The sequence below is a fragment of the Mesoplodon bidens genome (assembly GCF_964165515.1).
Source record: "Mesoplodon bidens genome assembly, chromosome: 5".
Taxonomy (NCBI): Eukaryota; Metazoa; Chordata; class Mammalia; order Artiodactyla; family Ziphiidae; genus Mesoplodon; species Mesoplodon bidens.
In genome coordinates this window covers 141,043,930-141,058,549 of record NC_138161.1, presented here as the reverse complement: position 1 = coordinate 141,058,549, position 14,620 = coordinate 141,043,930, and the positions used below count along the sequence as shown (strand labels likewise).

General features: G+C 40.6%; 2 protein-coding genes across 4 annotated transcripts in view; one reads left to right on the top strand and one right to left on the bottom strand.

Moving 5' to 3' along the window:
• The window catches only part of ESYT3 (extended synaptotagmin 3), a 57,041-nt gene extending 43,031 nt beyond the window's left edge, over positions 1 to 14,010 (top strand). For 2 of the 3 annotated variants that reach the window (XM_081234611.1, XM_081234609.1), the window contains 4 exons: positions 1,774 to 2,267; positions 2,961 to 3,059; positions 3,585 to 3,716; positions 9,776 to 10,137. In XM_081234611.1, the coding sequence (XP_081090737.1) occupies positions 1,774 to 2,267; positions 2,961 to 3,059; positions 3,585 to 3,716; positions 9,776 to 9,992 (942 nt within the window). In that variant the 3' untranslated portion in view covers positions 9,993 to 10,137. Of the gene's footprint in view, positions 1 to 1,773; positions 2,268 to 2,960; positions 3,060 to 3,584; positions 3,717 to 9,775; positions 10,138 to 10,716; positions 10,767 to 11,106 lie in introns of those variants that run through there. The other variant, XM_081234610.1, reaches the window with a different exon arrangement.
• CEP70 (centrosomal protein 70) overlaps positions 2,487 to 14,620 on the bottom strand; it is a 112,388-nt gene continuing 100,254 nt past the window's right edge. The window contains exons 18-19 of the mRNA XM_081234612.1: positions 4,052 to 4,112; positions 2,487 to 2,799 (exon numbers count right to left, since the gene is read on the bottom strand). Coding sequence (XP_081090738.1) covers positions 2,778 to 2,799; positions 4,052 to 4,112 — 83 coding nt within the window. The 3' untranslated portion in view covers positions 2,487 to 2,777. The remainder of the gene's footprint in view (positions 2,800 to 4,051; positions 4,113 to 14,620) is intronic.

Below are 14,620 nucleotides of genomic sequence, written 5' to 3'. Positions count from 1 at the left end.
TAAACCTCTCCCCTTTTCCCCCAGGGTAAGCAGGGGGTGGTCTGCCCCAGCACTAAGTATCTGCACTGTGTTGGTAAGAAGCTAGGAGATGGAGTCATTTTTTTTTTATCAGTTTCAGAATATTGTCAGCCATTTCCTCTTCAAATATTGCCTCTCCGAATCTTTTAATCCCTCCTTCTACAATTCTCATCATCTCCATGGCTTAACCTGATCTCACTTTCATATTTTCCATCTCTTTATCTCTTGGTGCTACATTCTAATTTCCTCAGACCTGTCTTCCAGACCACTAATTCTTTCTTTGGCTATGCCTAATCTGCTGTTTAACCTGTTCACAGTTTTTGTTTCAAAGGCTATTCTTCATCTTTCACTTTATCTTTTCCAAATCTACAATGTCTTTTCTTTGTTGCATTTTATCTTCTCATGATTCTATCCCATCTTTAATCATTTGAAAATACTTAAAATGTATGTTAATTCTATTATCTGAAGATCTTGGTAGTTAAATTTTGATGTCTGTTGTGTCTGCTGATGCTTTTTCATGGTGACTCATTTCTACATTTGGTAACTTGGGTTGCAGACATATGTTCAGTGCTGCCTTTGTGACCTGGATTGAGGTTGGTTCACTTCCAAGGAAGTTCTGCTTTGGCTGCAACCAAGCACCTCAGGAACATTACACACCTGAGTCCACTTTTATGTTAATTTTCAAACTTTGGGTTTCAAAACCCCACAGTAGTATAAATATGAACCCAAAATTTATAGGAGACAGGCTATAAGATGCCATATTCTCATGAAAGGCTCTATTTCCCCCAACCAGAGTACAGGCTGAGATAGATAGATATATTTCTTGTCGTCAATCTTTGTTTGTGGGTGAAATGTTTATTTATCCTACACTACTTTTTCACTAAAGATATCCCACCTTCATGGGTCCTACTCTGACCCTAGGTCTCTTCTCCAAACCCCTTGGATTCCATGGTTGATAAATGACCCTGGGAAAGTTAACCTTTATTTTTCAGTTTTCTCTCTCTCTCTCTTTTTTTAACCTAGGGATTTTCCTTACTTTCTTGTGAATTTGGCTATGCATTTAGAAGTATGTTTGTTTCATTTTTATTGAGCATTCCTAACAGGAGGTTTTACAGAATATTTTGATTGCCTTATTGCTGGAAATGGAAGTTCCTAGGAAGAGTCTTAATGACTGATGGGAAAAGGGGAAGGAGAGACACAATGGCTGAAGTTTGAAACTCCGGTGCTACAAGCACAGGGGTGTGTCTGGATAGGAAACACATTTTAGGGAAAGCAATGGTAAATAAGGTGACAGCTAGAAATGACCAGATCCAGAAGGCAGCTAGTGATCTATATGAAGGTTCAGGTGAGGGCAAGACTGGAGGTGTAGCTCTGGGAGTCCTCTGCACGGAGGGGAAGTGCACGCTGTGAGAATTGGCCAGGTCTCCAGCATCCAGCACCAGTGGATAGAGAAAAGGGGATCAGAATTGAGTCTTCAGGAAAACTGGTGAGGCAGGAGGAAGGGAAAAGAGAGAAGCTCTGGTCAGAGTGAGTCAGAGGCAGAGAGGTTAAGGAAGATAGGGTCTGGGGGTAAAAAGATATGGTCCAGGGGGTAAAAATCCATTGGACTTGGGAGTCAGGAAGGAACTGAGTTTTGAGAAAACTGTTCCTTCCGGAAAAGAGAAGGAACCATTTCCCAGAGGTAGGTGAGAGCAGAGGGGGAGAGAGTGGTAGTGGTGTGCCCAGCCCATAAACCACCCTGTCATCTGCTCACAGTTGCTGCACTTGGAAGAACGAGAGCTGGGAAGCCCATACACAGGACCTGAAGCCCTAAAGAAAGGCCCTCTGCTCATTAAGGGTGCCACCAACCAGGGCCCCAGAGCCCCACCGCAGGGAGAGGGCCCTGCAGATTTGCCATGCCCTCCAGACCCTGCTTCTGATATCAAGCAAGCCTCCAAAAGCACCACAGCCACCACCAGTGCCGCCATCGCTGCCACCAAGCCCTCACTTCAAGAGATGGGCCCAGAGCCCAAAGGCAAGGACAGAGCCAGAGGGTTCTGTGCACCCACGGGGGAGAAGAAGAGTGTGTCCACCACCTTCCTGGCTGCCCCAGGCCCCCCCTGTCCAGGGCCCATCAAGTCCCCCAGACCCACGAAATGCCCTGCTTCCCTATTCGCATGGCCGCCCAAGAGGCCGGCTCCCAGCATGTCCTCGCTCAACTCCCTGGCCTCTTCCTGCTTTGACCTGACAGATGACAGCCTCAGCACTGAGTATGCACTTCTCTGCTTAATCTTTTCTAAAATGACCTGCATGACAAATGCCTCCCTGGATGGAAAAGTAGATATGAACTTACTTTTCTGTGCAAGTTCTGGTTTTTCACAAAATGGCTTCATAAGAGGCAGCATGGTGAGACAGAAAGAACACAGGCTGGGGGGAGAGAAAGCACGTGTGCACGTGCCCAAAAGTCTCATGTGGTCCTAGCTACACACCAACTATAAAATAGATGTTGGACTTCAGTTGTTAAGGTTCCTTACAGCAGAAACATACCCTGAATTCTAAAGAGTTATTTATACTGGGATGATATGGAAAGCTTAGAATGTGGAATTATATAATCAGTGGCTGCCATTTATTAAATGTTGACTCTGGGCTTAGCATGTTATTTAATTTGATCCTCACAATAACCCTACAAGATAGAACTTACTATCATAAAGGTCGAATAACTCACCCAAGGTTCCACAGGAAATCACAGTATAAAGGCAGATGCTGCTCCAGGGTTCTTCCTACTGTGCCATGCTTTTCCTACTGTGAAACAGGATAATTTTACGTGAATGCTGGATAGAACTGACTTCCAACTAAAAGGAACCTTACTGAGAATTATTTTATTAACTTACATGCTTCTTGGGGGTGCGGGGAGAGGTCAGCACTTGTAATGGCAAGAGAAATGACAAGGCCTTTCTTTACAGAGACGGGGATCTCAGGCATCAGGGGCTGGGTGAGATTCAGCTCACGGTGCGCTATGTGTGTCTGCAGCAGTGTCTCAGCGTGCTAATCAACGGCTGCAGGTAAAGGGATGCTAGGGCCAGGAAAGGTTCTTTGAGAGCATTAGGTGACCAAAATCAGAGTGGGGGCACTTGGAGCCATGGCAGGGGCAGGCAGCCCCAAGGTAGACAAGGTAGACATCTGGAAGGAATGAGGTCTGAAGGCCTGCATGCTGTGCATGCTGTAACAGATCGTCAGTGGTGCTGATGGGCTCCAGAGCCAAGGGCTTTGCTCAGACACAACCACTGCACAATTGTCTGGGGTGGTTTGGAGCCAGGACATTCTCTCAAGCGAGAATCTTCAACTTCCTTTAGATGGAATGGTCCTTGGCTCCACACCCAACTTTACAAAATGCATGTTTACAAAACCATGCACCTGATGTCCTCCGAATTCTGCAGACTTTTGCTTTTTTTGGTCTAGACTGCAGGGCATTTTTATCCTCAAGGCCATCTAAAGCTGTATGGATAGTACAGCTTTCTCTAAGTGAGTATGTTCAGTATTTCAAAACCAGGGGCCTTTTTTCTTTAATGTCTTTGAAACCAAATCAGAAACCTGATGCCCTGTACCAGCAGCGGAGCTGATCCCTACGTCCGTGTCTACTTGTTGCCAGAAAGGAGGTGGGCAAGTCGTAAGAAGACCTCGGTGAAGCGGAAGACCCTGGATCCCCTGTTTGATGAGACGTAAGTGGCCCAGGTGGCCTGCCTAGAGTGCCTCAGCCGCTCGAGTATTTGCTGAGCACCTCCCGTGTACCTGGCAGCTGCCAGATTCTGGGAAGGGCTGGGGTTGAACAGGACTACACAGTCTATGCTTTCATAAAGCTTCTATACTTTAGTGAGAGAAAAGGACTGCCAGGAAAGTTTAGCAGAACAGCTACCCACTTTTCTTGTCCATAGGGACTAAAGTGCTCCTGATTAGGAAATGTTCCATACTCTTTCTCTTTAAATGAAGCCTCTTTGGCAGTAAAAGGATTTGAATCTGGTCAAATATGTTTTCTTTCAATCAAAAATAAACATACCTTGAACCTAAGGACCTAAAATTTCCTCCAAAGCTCCAGGCTCTTTGGCCTGTCTTCCCACCTGCAACAAAGCACAGGTGGCAGTTAGGACAGATACCCTCCCCTTGTGTGTCTACCCATGTCCCTGGGGACAAACCAGTAGACAGAGTCTAATCACATTTCTTGCTTTTGATGGGTCTGTGGTGGCAAGTCTTAACCTTAATATTCTAATTCTTGATTTCAAGTTGATCACAAGGTATGGAAGTCAGAATCTCATCATTGCTTCTTTTTGCTGTGGGATCCTAAGAGAAGACATTGCTAGCCAGCCTAGGAAGATACATCTAATAATGTCGGTTTCCTCTTACCTTGGTCAATAACTACTCATTTTAAAAAGAGTTGTACTGAGTCCTTTATGGGCCATGTCTAACGACTAATATATTCCTTCAAAAGCTACCTTTTGAGTTCATCGATATCATGAAAGAGTGTGGGGGAGAGAGAATATATTCATTCAGTATTTATTGAACACTCTACATACCAGGCACCATCCTATATTCTACAGCCACACAGGTGAAAGATGTTGCCTTCAGAGAGCTGACACAATTATAAAAGGATGTCAAAATTGCTATGTGGGAACACAGGAGATTGACTTTTGTGACAAACCTAATCTGTTAGTAATTCTCTCTCAAAATTGTAACAGCAAGATATGCCTGGATTATCTACGAGGCAGACTTGGCAACCTCCATCTTAAATGTAAACCTAGAAGTAAGGAGTTCAGAGGTCTCTTCTTGAGTACATGATTCATACCATATACATTATAATTAAAATCTCTAAAGTTAACGACAAGGAGAGAATCTTAAAAACAGCAAAAGAAAAACAAGTAGTTACATTACAGGGAGCCCCCCTATAAGACTATCAGCAGAAACTTTGCAGGCCAGAATGGAGTGGCACAATAGTCAAAGTGCTGAAAGGAAAACGCTTCCAACCAAAAATACTCTACCAGGGAAAGTTATCATTCAGAATTGAAGGAGAGTTTTCCAGACAAGCAAAAGCTAAAGGAGTTCACCATCACTAAACCAGCTTACAAGAGATTTCTTTAAGCTTCTCTTGTTGTGGAGCACAGGCTCTAGGTGTGCGGGCTTAGTAATTGTGGCACACGGGCTTTTAGTTGCTCCGCGGCATGTGGGATCTTCCTGGACCAGGGCTCAAACCTTGGCAGGTGGATTCTTAACCACTGTGCCACCAGGGAAGCCGCTAAAATGTATTCACACTTATGTTACCAACTTAAAATAGACTGTTGTAAGTTGTCATATGTAAGCCTAATCGTAAGCACAAAGCAAAAACCTATAGTAGGTACACAAATGATAAAAAGGAATCTAAGCATACCACTAAAGTCATCAAACCACAAAGGGAGCAAGCAAGAGAAGAAAAAAGGAACAGAGAGGATCTACAAAGCAGCCAGTAAAAAATTAATAAAATAGCAATAAGTACATACCTGTCAATAATTACTTTAAATGTAAATGGACTAATTCTCCAATCAAAAGAGAGTGGCTAAGTGAATTAAAAAAAAAAAAACAAGACCCATCTACATGCTGCCTACAAGAGACTCACTTCAGATTGAAAGATGCACACAGACAGAAAGTGAAGGATGGAAAAAGATATTCCATGCAAATAAAAACTGAAAGAAAGCCAGGGTGTTGCTATACTTATATTAGACAAAACAGACTTTAAAACAAAAACTGTAATAAAAGACAAGGGCATTACATAATGATAAAGGGGTCAATCCAACAAGAGGATATAGTATTTGTAAATATTTATGTACCCAACATAAGAGCACCTAAATACATAAAGCAAATATTCACAGACCTAAAGGGAGACATAGACAGCAATAAAATAATAGTAGGGTACTTTAATACCCTACTTTCATCAAAGGATAGATCATCCAGACAAATTCAATAAGGAAACATTAGCTGTATATGACATGTTAGACCAGATGAACTTAACAGATATACAAAGAACAGTCCATCCAAAAGCAGCAGAATACACATTCTTCTCAAGTGCACATAGAACATTCTCCAGGATAGATCATATACTAGGCTGCCACAAACAAGTCTTAATAAATTTAAGAAGACTGAAGTTACATCAATAAATCAAGAGAAATCAAAAAATACCTTCAGACAAAGAAAATGGAAACGTAACATAACAAAATTTATGGGATGCAGCAAAAGCAGTTCTAAGAAGGAATTTCATAGCAATAAATGCATATATCATAAACAAGAAAAATGAGTAAGAAATAAGAAAAATCTCAAATAAACAACATAGCTTTACACCTCAAGGAATAAGAAAAAGAAGAATAAAGTCCAAAGTCAGCAGAAGGAAAGAAATAAAGTTCAGAGTGGAAATAGAGACTAAAAAGACAATAGGAAAAAAAATCAATGAAACTTAGAGCTGGTTCTTTGAAAAGATAAACGAAATTGATAAACCTTTAGCTAGACTCACCAAGAAAAAAAGAGGACATAAAAGAGGAAAGAGGAACTGTAAAAAATCGATACCACAGAAATACAAAGGATAAGAGACTACTATGGATAGTTATACGCCAACAAATTAGATAACCTAGAAGAAAAGGATAAATTCCTAGAAAGATACAACCTACCAAGACTGAATAATGAAGAAACAGAAAATCTGAACAGACTGATTACTAGTAAGAAGTTTGAATCAGTAATCAAAAATCTCCCAACAAACAGGTCCAGGACCACACAGCTTCACTAGTGAATTCTACCAAATATTCAAAGAAGAATTAAAACCAGCCATCCCCAAACTCTTCCAAAATATAGAAAAGGGAACACTTGCAAAACTCATTTTACAAGACAAGCACTACCCTCAGACAAGGATGCCCACTCTTACCAGGTTTAAACATAGTATTGGAAGTCCTAGCCACAGCAATCAGACAAGGAAAAAAAAAAAAAGGAATCCAAAGAGACAAGTAAAACTGTCACTGTTTAAAGATGACATGATGCTTTATAAAGAAAATGCTAAAGATGTCACCAAAAACCTATTAGAACTAATAAATGAATTCAGTAACATTGCAGGGTACAAAATTAATATACAGAAATCTGTTGCATTTCTATACACTAACAACAAACTATCAGATAAATTAAGAAAATCCATTTACAATTGCATCAAAAAGAATAAAATATCTAGGAGTAAATCTAACTAAGGAGGTAAGAGACCTGTACTCTGAAAACTATAAGATGCTGACGAAAGAAATCGAAGACAACACAAACAGATGGAAAGGTATATCATGCTCATGAATTGGAAGAATTAATAATGTTAAACATTATTATTTCTGAGCTGTCTATTCGGTCCCATTGATCTGTCTCTTTTTATGCCAGAACCATACTGTTTTGATTATTATAACTTTGTAATATAGTTTGATGCCTGGAGGCATCAAGGAGCATGATGCCTCCAGCTTTGTTCATCTTTCTCAAGATTACTTTGGCTCTTTGGTGGTGCCATGCAAATTTTAGGATTGTTTGTTCTATTTCTGTGACAAATGCCATTGGAATTTTGATTGCACTGAATTTGTAGATTGCTTTTGTCCACACATGTATAGCAGATTAACTTATGGCAAAGGACCCAAGAATGTATAATGGGGGAAAGCACAGTCTCTTCAATAAGTGGTGTTAGGAAAATTGGACAGCCACATGCAACAGAATAAAATTCAACCACTATCTTACACTAGACACAAAAATTAACTCAAAATGGACTAAAGACTTGAAAGTAGGAGCTGAAACTCTGAAACTCTTAGGAGTGAACATAGGTGGGTTAAGCTCATTGACATCAGTCTTGGCAATGGTTTTTTGGATTTGACACCAAAACCAAAGGCGACTAAAGCAAAAATAAACAAGTGAGACTACATGAGACTACATTAAACTAAAAGGCTTCTGCACAGCAAAGGAAATCATCAACAAAATGAAAAGACAACCTACCGAATGGGAGAACATACTTTCAGATAATATATTGGAAAAGTAGTTAATATCCAAAATCTATAAAGAACTCATAGAACTCAATAGCAAAAAAATCAAACAATCTGATTTAAAAATGGGCAGAGGCTCTGAATAGACATTTTTCCAAAGAAGACATACAGATGGTCAGTAGGTACATGAAAAGATGCTCAACATCATTAATCATCAGGGAAATGCAAATCAAAACCACAATGAAGTATCACCTCACACCTGTCAGAATGGCTATTATCAAAAAGAAATAACAAGTGTTGGTGAGGATGTGGAGAAAAGGGAACCCTTGGGCACGGCTGGTGGGAACGTAAATTGGGGCAGCTGCTATGGGAAACAGCATGGGGGTTCCTCAAAAAATCAAAAATAGAACTACCATACAATGCAGCAATCCATTTCTGGGTATTTATCAAAATAAAACAACACTAATTCGAAATGATATATGTATCCCCATGTTCACTGTGGCATTATTTACAATAGCCAAGACATGGAAACAACCTAAATGTCCACTGATGGATGAATGGATTTTTTAAAATGTGGTGTGTGTGTGTGTGTGTGTGTGTGTGTGTGTGTGTATATATATATATATACACCATAGATATTATTCAGTCATGAAAAAGAATGAAATCTTGCCATTTGAAACAACATGGATAGACCTTGAGGGCATGATGCTAAGTTAAATGAGGCAGAAAAAGATAATTACTTAGGATCTCATTTATATGTGGAATCTAAAAATGCCAAAAACCAACCAAACAAAAAAACCCCAAGCTTATGGATATAGAGAACATATTGGTGGTTGCCAGAGTTGGTGGTTGGGGTGTGTGTAAAATAGATGACGGGTCAAAAGGTACAAATTTCCAGTTATAGAATGAATATTCATAGAGTTATAATGTACAGCATGGTGACTATAGTTAATAATACTGTATTACATACTTGAAAGTAGCTAGGAGAGTGGATCTTGAAAGTTCTCATCACAAGAAAAAAAATTTTTTGTAACTGTGTATGGTGATAGATGTTAATTAGACTGATCATTTCACAGCATATCCAAATCACATCATTATGGTAAACATGAAACTAATAATGCTATGTCACTTATATCTCAATTTAAAAAATTAAAAGATATTATGGGATTACATTGAATCATGTGTGTCAAACTTTTCAAAAGTGTGAAGCACTATAGAATTTAAAGAATCTTTCACTCAATTAAAAAAATTTGAAGATTTTTTTTAAAAAAAAACCAGAAAAGTAAGGAGTCCAGAGGCGTCTTATGAGTACACGACAAAGCTTGTATACGAAGATTCCTCTGCCTTACTCCATAGGTGTAAGTGGGAAAAGACCACTGTTTTCCACGCAATTCCAGCAAACCTAATTATTCAGCATCCTAGCCCTTAGCTGGCGCTGTTCAGAGAGAGAAGGAGCAGCCGAAAGAGTGACAACCAGAGTAGAGTCAGAGAAGGAAAGAAGCAAACTCCAAAGCACAATAGTTCAAGGAACTTCTCAGAGAAGCAGACAGCCTCTTGACACTTCCAGGGTTTGTGAATATAACACAGGACAGTGATTATCTGTAATAATGATGCACTGAGTATCTGCTGTAAGCCAGTACTGTTCTAGATGCTCTTCTCAATAGTCTATATCTTCTGTTTTAAAGGTAGGAAAATGGATGAAACACTTGAGATTTTCAGTGAAAATGATTAAAATCTATAAATCTCATTTCCTGAATTTTTGCTCCTTAAAGATTTGAATATTTTGTTCCCTTGGATGAAGTAAACAAGAGGTCACTAGACATCGCAGTGAAAAACAGTAGGCCCCTTGGCTCACACAGAAGGAAGGAGCTAGGAAAAGTAAGTACAAAAGGGACTTCTGTCATTCTTTCCCTCCTGGTAGCTAACTGGAGTTCACTGGTGGAACACACCCTTGCAGAAATTCTGATGGCATCATCTGGCTATTACTAGAACTGACTTCAAGGAAGGTATAGCCTCATTGGGAGGCTTTTTGTTTTGTGTCTTTTTAAAAAATACTCTTGAAACTGAAGTATATAAATTAATATAATAAACCCTATTTTAACAAACTTGAATATCCAAGTTCATCGCTACACAAGTATTTGAACTTCTACTATGGTATTAAGTATTGTTTTGATAAATACAGCATTGTGTGAAGCTTGGATCTCATTATGTCAAGATTTTTGTGGTGAATGGGATTTTACTTAAAGTTAGAAGTAAAGGAAATATAATCCTCAGGAAGATGCCAAGGAGAGACAAAAAAGAATATTTGTACACTCTGTAGTTGTTGTATTTTAATAAACACCTCCTATACTCATTTTTAAAAGCCCACTTCTGTGAAGTAGGTGATGATATCCCCATTTTTACTACTGAGGAAACTATGGTGTCTTGCTTAAAATTCTGGATCAGTTCATGAGTAAAGGCAAGCTGTTCTCTCTAAAACATTCATAAATAAATTCCTGAGGTACAACTGCAAACAGCAATTCACCTTTTCCCAGGACACTGAGGTCAGTGTCAGTACTGTCCTTCTGGAGAGGTTCTGTATTGAAAGCCAAAGGAAAAAAAGCTCCTGCTCAGAACTCAAGGGGGCCCTTTTTATGATCAATTTCATTTATCCCAATATGTTTCCATTTAATGCAGTTTTGGGGAAGGGAACTGATTATTTGTGTTTGTTTAGGTACTGATTGACTTATCAAAAGAAGATCTGAATAAGGGCTTCTCACAGTGGTAAGTGAGCCCTTTCATTTTATCACATAAAATCTGCTACTCAAGACACTGTCTCAGACAGTTGCCCATATTCTCTCTCCAAAGTTCTTCCCTTTTCAGTATATATCAGCTCCTTTGTTTATCAAGGAGATATTACCACCTTAAGGCTTTACTGCCTACAGATTTCACTTACCTAAAGGACCTCTGTAAGCTCTAGTCTTTAACCCTGGCCAGCCAACTTACATAGGTGAGTTCTGCTGGTCCCACAGAGGCCCAGGTAGGGTAGATTAGGCCACCTGTCCTGATGTTGCCACAGCACACTCTTAATACTAACACAAGTCCAAACCCAACTATCTTACAGGTATGAGCTGACTCCAGATGGCCAGCCCAGAAGTTGATGATGAACAACATCTTTATTTTTTAAATGTGTACATATGTATATTTTGTAACTTAAATCAGAACAGCCATTTGAAAAAAATACATATACACACACACACACACACACACACACACTCTTGTGTGCAGTATAACTGCATGACTGGATAGTATTAGGAAGAGGTAAACATGTAAAAGCAAGAACTACTCTTTCTTGATTGGATTTAATTGTTTAAATCCATAAACAAGCAGCGTATTTGTGCGTAACAAATTATCAGAACCTCAGTGGTGAATCTTCACTGACACAGGACTCACGTGAATGTATGCACCAAAAGGGTCCTGTCTCAGACACAGAGGGTGAGGGGGGTCTGTTTGTGGAGCAGCTGTCAGTATTCCTGGGCAGTGACTGACCAAGGGAGGAGGCTTCTTTTATGGGACTAAAAAGTGATCCACCAAAAAGTGCCAAGAGCTAACTCTATCTAAGCCCTGCTGGCTGCCACCTCTGGTGCTTCTCTGCCTGGAGGTTCCTTCATGTATCTGATTTGGAACTAAAATGTACTTTCCTGATGGCAACAATGTTAGTGACAGTACTTCAGTGTGGGATGGCCTGGGACCAAACTCTAGCATTTGGCATTATTTCCATAGAAAATGCAAGGAGAGTTTCAAACCCAGGTCTACGTCTGCACTCCCATAGAGCACTGGAGGCTGCTGCCGAGTGTCAGTGCCAGAGAACAAGGGGCTTTCTGTACCTCTCTCTGATAGGTTTGGGAATTCTGTGCCACTCTTCTAAGAGAGGGCTGTTTCACCTAAACAGCATGTTAAAAGCAAAATATGTAAATTGTATATTTAAACAAGTGCCTCTTCTGCATTTCAGACTTTATAAAACCACATATTCTTGTCCTTTCTCACGCTCCTAGAGCTGTTGTCGAGCCACGTCCTCTTTTCACTTATCTACTCAGGCAGTACCCCCGCCATCGGTTTCCTCTCCCTACCACTGCCTTCACTGCCACTTTTCTGAAGAATGGTAACATCTTAAAACAAAGTTTTTGTCATTTTACTCTCACTTATAAATTATTATTTCATGCTTTCTACAAAATTCAAGCCCACCTTGTGTTTCAGACCTAACATAATCAGGTCTCCAGTTTTCTGCTACCTTATTCATGTGCAGATGCTCTGTTCCAGAATAGTCCAAATATATCCTGTCTACTAATTCTACTTACCTCTTAGAGGCCTATATCAAACCCACCTCCTCCGTTAAGCCACCCCACACTGACAGGGCCTCTCCCCCACCCCCACCTAGGGCAGCGGTCCCCAACTTTTTTGGCACCAGGGACCAGTTTCGTGGAAGATAATTTTTCCAAAGACTGGGGTGGGGAAGGGAATGATTTGGGGATGATTCAAGCACGTTATATTTATTGTGCACTTTATTTCTATTACTATTACACTGTAATATATAATGAAATAATTACACAACTCACCATAATGCAGAGTCAGTGGGGCCCTGAGCTTGTGTTCACTTGCCACTCACTGATAGGGGTTTTTTTTTTTTTGTTGTTGTTGTTGCAAATGTCAGGTTTGTTGTATTCATATTTCTAAATGAATGTTTTTAGACCTTGACAAAAATAGAAAGGGTTGGTTTACATTTAATGCTCCACTTTAAAAAGAAGTACTTAGCAGAAGCACAAATCAGATTGCAGTGGGGTGGAGAATGAATCATAGCTTTACAAAAATAGGAGAGACTACTCTTATCCTGGCCAAGTATTTAAAAACTCAGTCATTGGTTAGCAGCAGTCCTTAACATTTTTATACCCTCCTCATTATAATTTCCTCACGTTGTAGAAGAAGCTAAGGGTCACTTTGAAGATATTTTTCACAACAGGCAATTCATAGAAGAGAAATCTGAATGCAGGCTACACATGAAAAGATGCCTTGACTGCACTAATCAGAGAAATGTACATCTAAATAATAGTGAATTACCATTTTATACCCAACTGATAGGGTTTTGATATGAATCTGAAAGCGATTTATTATGGTCTCTGTGCAGTCAAACCTCTCTCTAATGATAATCTGTATTTGCAGCCACTCCCCAGCACTAGCATCACTGCCTCAGCTCCACCTCAGATCATCAGGCATTAGAGTCTCATAAGGCGCACGCAACCTAGATCCCTTGCACGCGCAGTTCACAGTAGGATTCGCTCTCCTATGAGAATCTAATGCCGCCGCTGATTTGACAGGAGGTGGAGCTCAGGCAGTAATGTGAGCGATGAGGAGCGGCTCTAAATACAGATGAAGCTTCGCTCGCTCACCTGCCGCTTACCTCCTGCTGTGCAGCCCGGTTCCTCACATGCCACGGACCAGTATCGGTCCGTGGTCCGGGGGTTGGGGACCCCTGGTCTAGGGCATCTACTATCAACACTGTACATTCTTCATTTTAGCAAATCCCTGCCATGTAACATTTAATTTTTAAAAGTGCTTATTAAATATCTACTAAGGTCATATGCTAAGCAACTACCTGTACTGTGATTGGTATTTAATGTTTCTGTTTACTCTCCAATTGACCTAGAAGCTACCTGAATTGATTTTCGCCCCCATCATCCAAGGCTATGCTAAGTACATGGCCGACGTGTAATAAAATTTGTTTCTGCTGTTTTGAGTGACAAATTCTCATAATAAAATGGGACAATTGATGCCTGTCCTATCTACCTCACAGTGGCATTGTAATGTTCACTAAACAGACAAGTTGCTTAAAAATTATAAAGTGCCAGAGGAGTAGAAGGGAATGTATCATATATCACGTCCTGAATATCAGCAGCCCTAAAACTACTACTGAGCAAGATGGCAGACAAAGCAGACAAGTGAAAACCTATCCTTCCTCTTCTAAACACATAGAAAACCTAGTTAAACCATGAACAACATTTATTTTAAACATGGTTGATTAAAAAGTAACACAGGTAGGACTTCCCTGGTGGCGCAGTGGTTGAGAGTCCACCTACCGGGCTTCCCTGGTGGCTCAGTGGTTGAGAGTCCGCCTGCTGATGCAAGGGACACAGGTTTGTGCCCCGGTCCGGGAAGATCCCACATGCCGCGGAGCGGCTGGGCCCGTGAGCCATGGCCGCTGAACCTGCGTGTCCGGAGCCTGTGCTCCGCAACGGGAGAGGCCACAACAGTGAGAGGCCTGCGTACCGCAAGAAAAAAAAAACACAGGTAAAGTTCTGGTGATGATCCAAAGAGAAAATCTACAGCTGGGTATAGGAGTTGAAGGGGGTGTTTTGAAGAGAACCAGAATTTTAGCATACACCAGAGAGAAGGCAAAGCTACTATGTAAGGCACAGGAGCCTGAAAAGTTTTGTCATCAGAAAATGCCTTTGCTGCCAATGAGGACAAGGAGTTGGTTGTCAGCAGTGGGTGGAAACAATCACCTACTCTCTCCTACAGGACCACGGGGTCTGAAGTTACACACAGTTGACTTGGTGTGGAGACCTCGACACCTGGAAACTAAT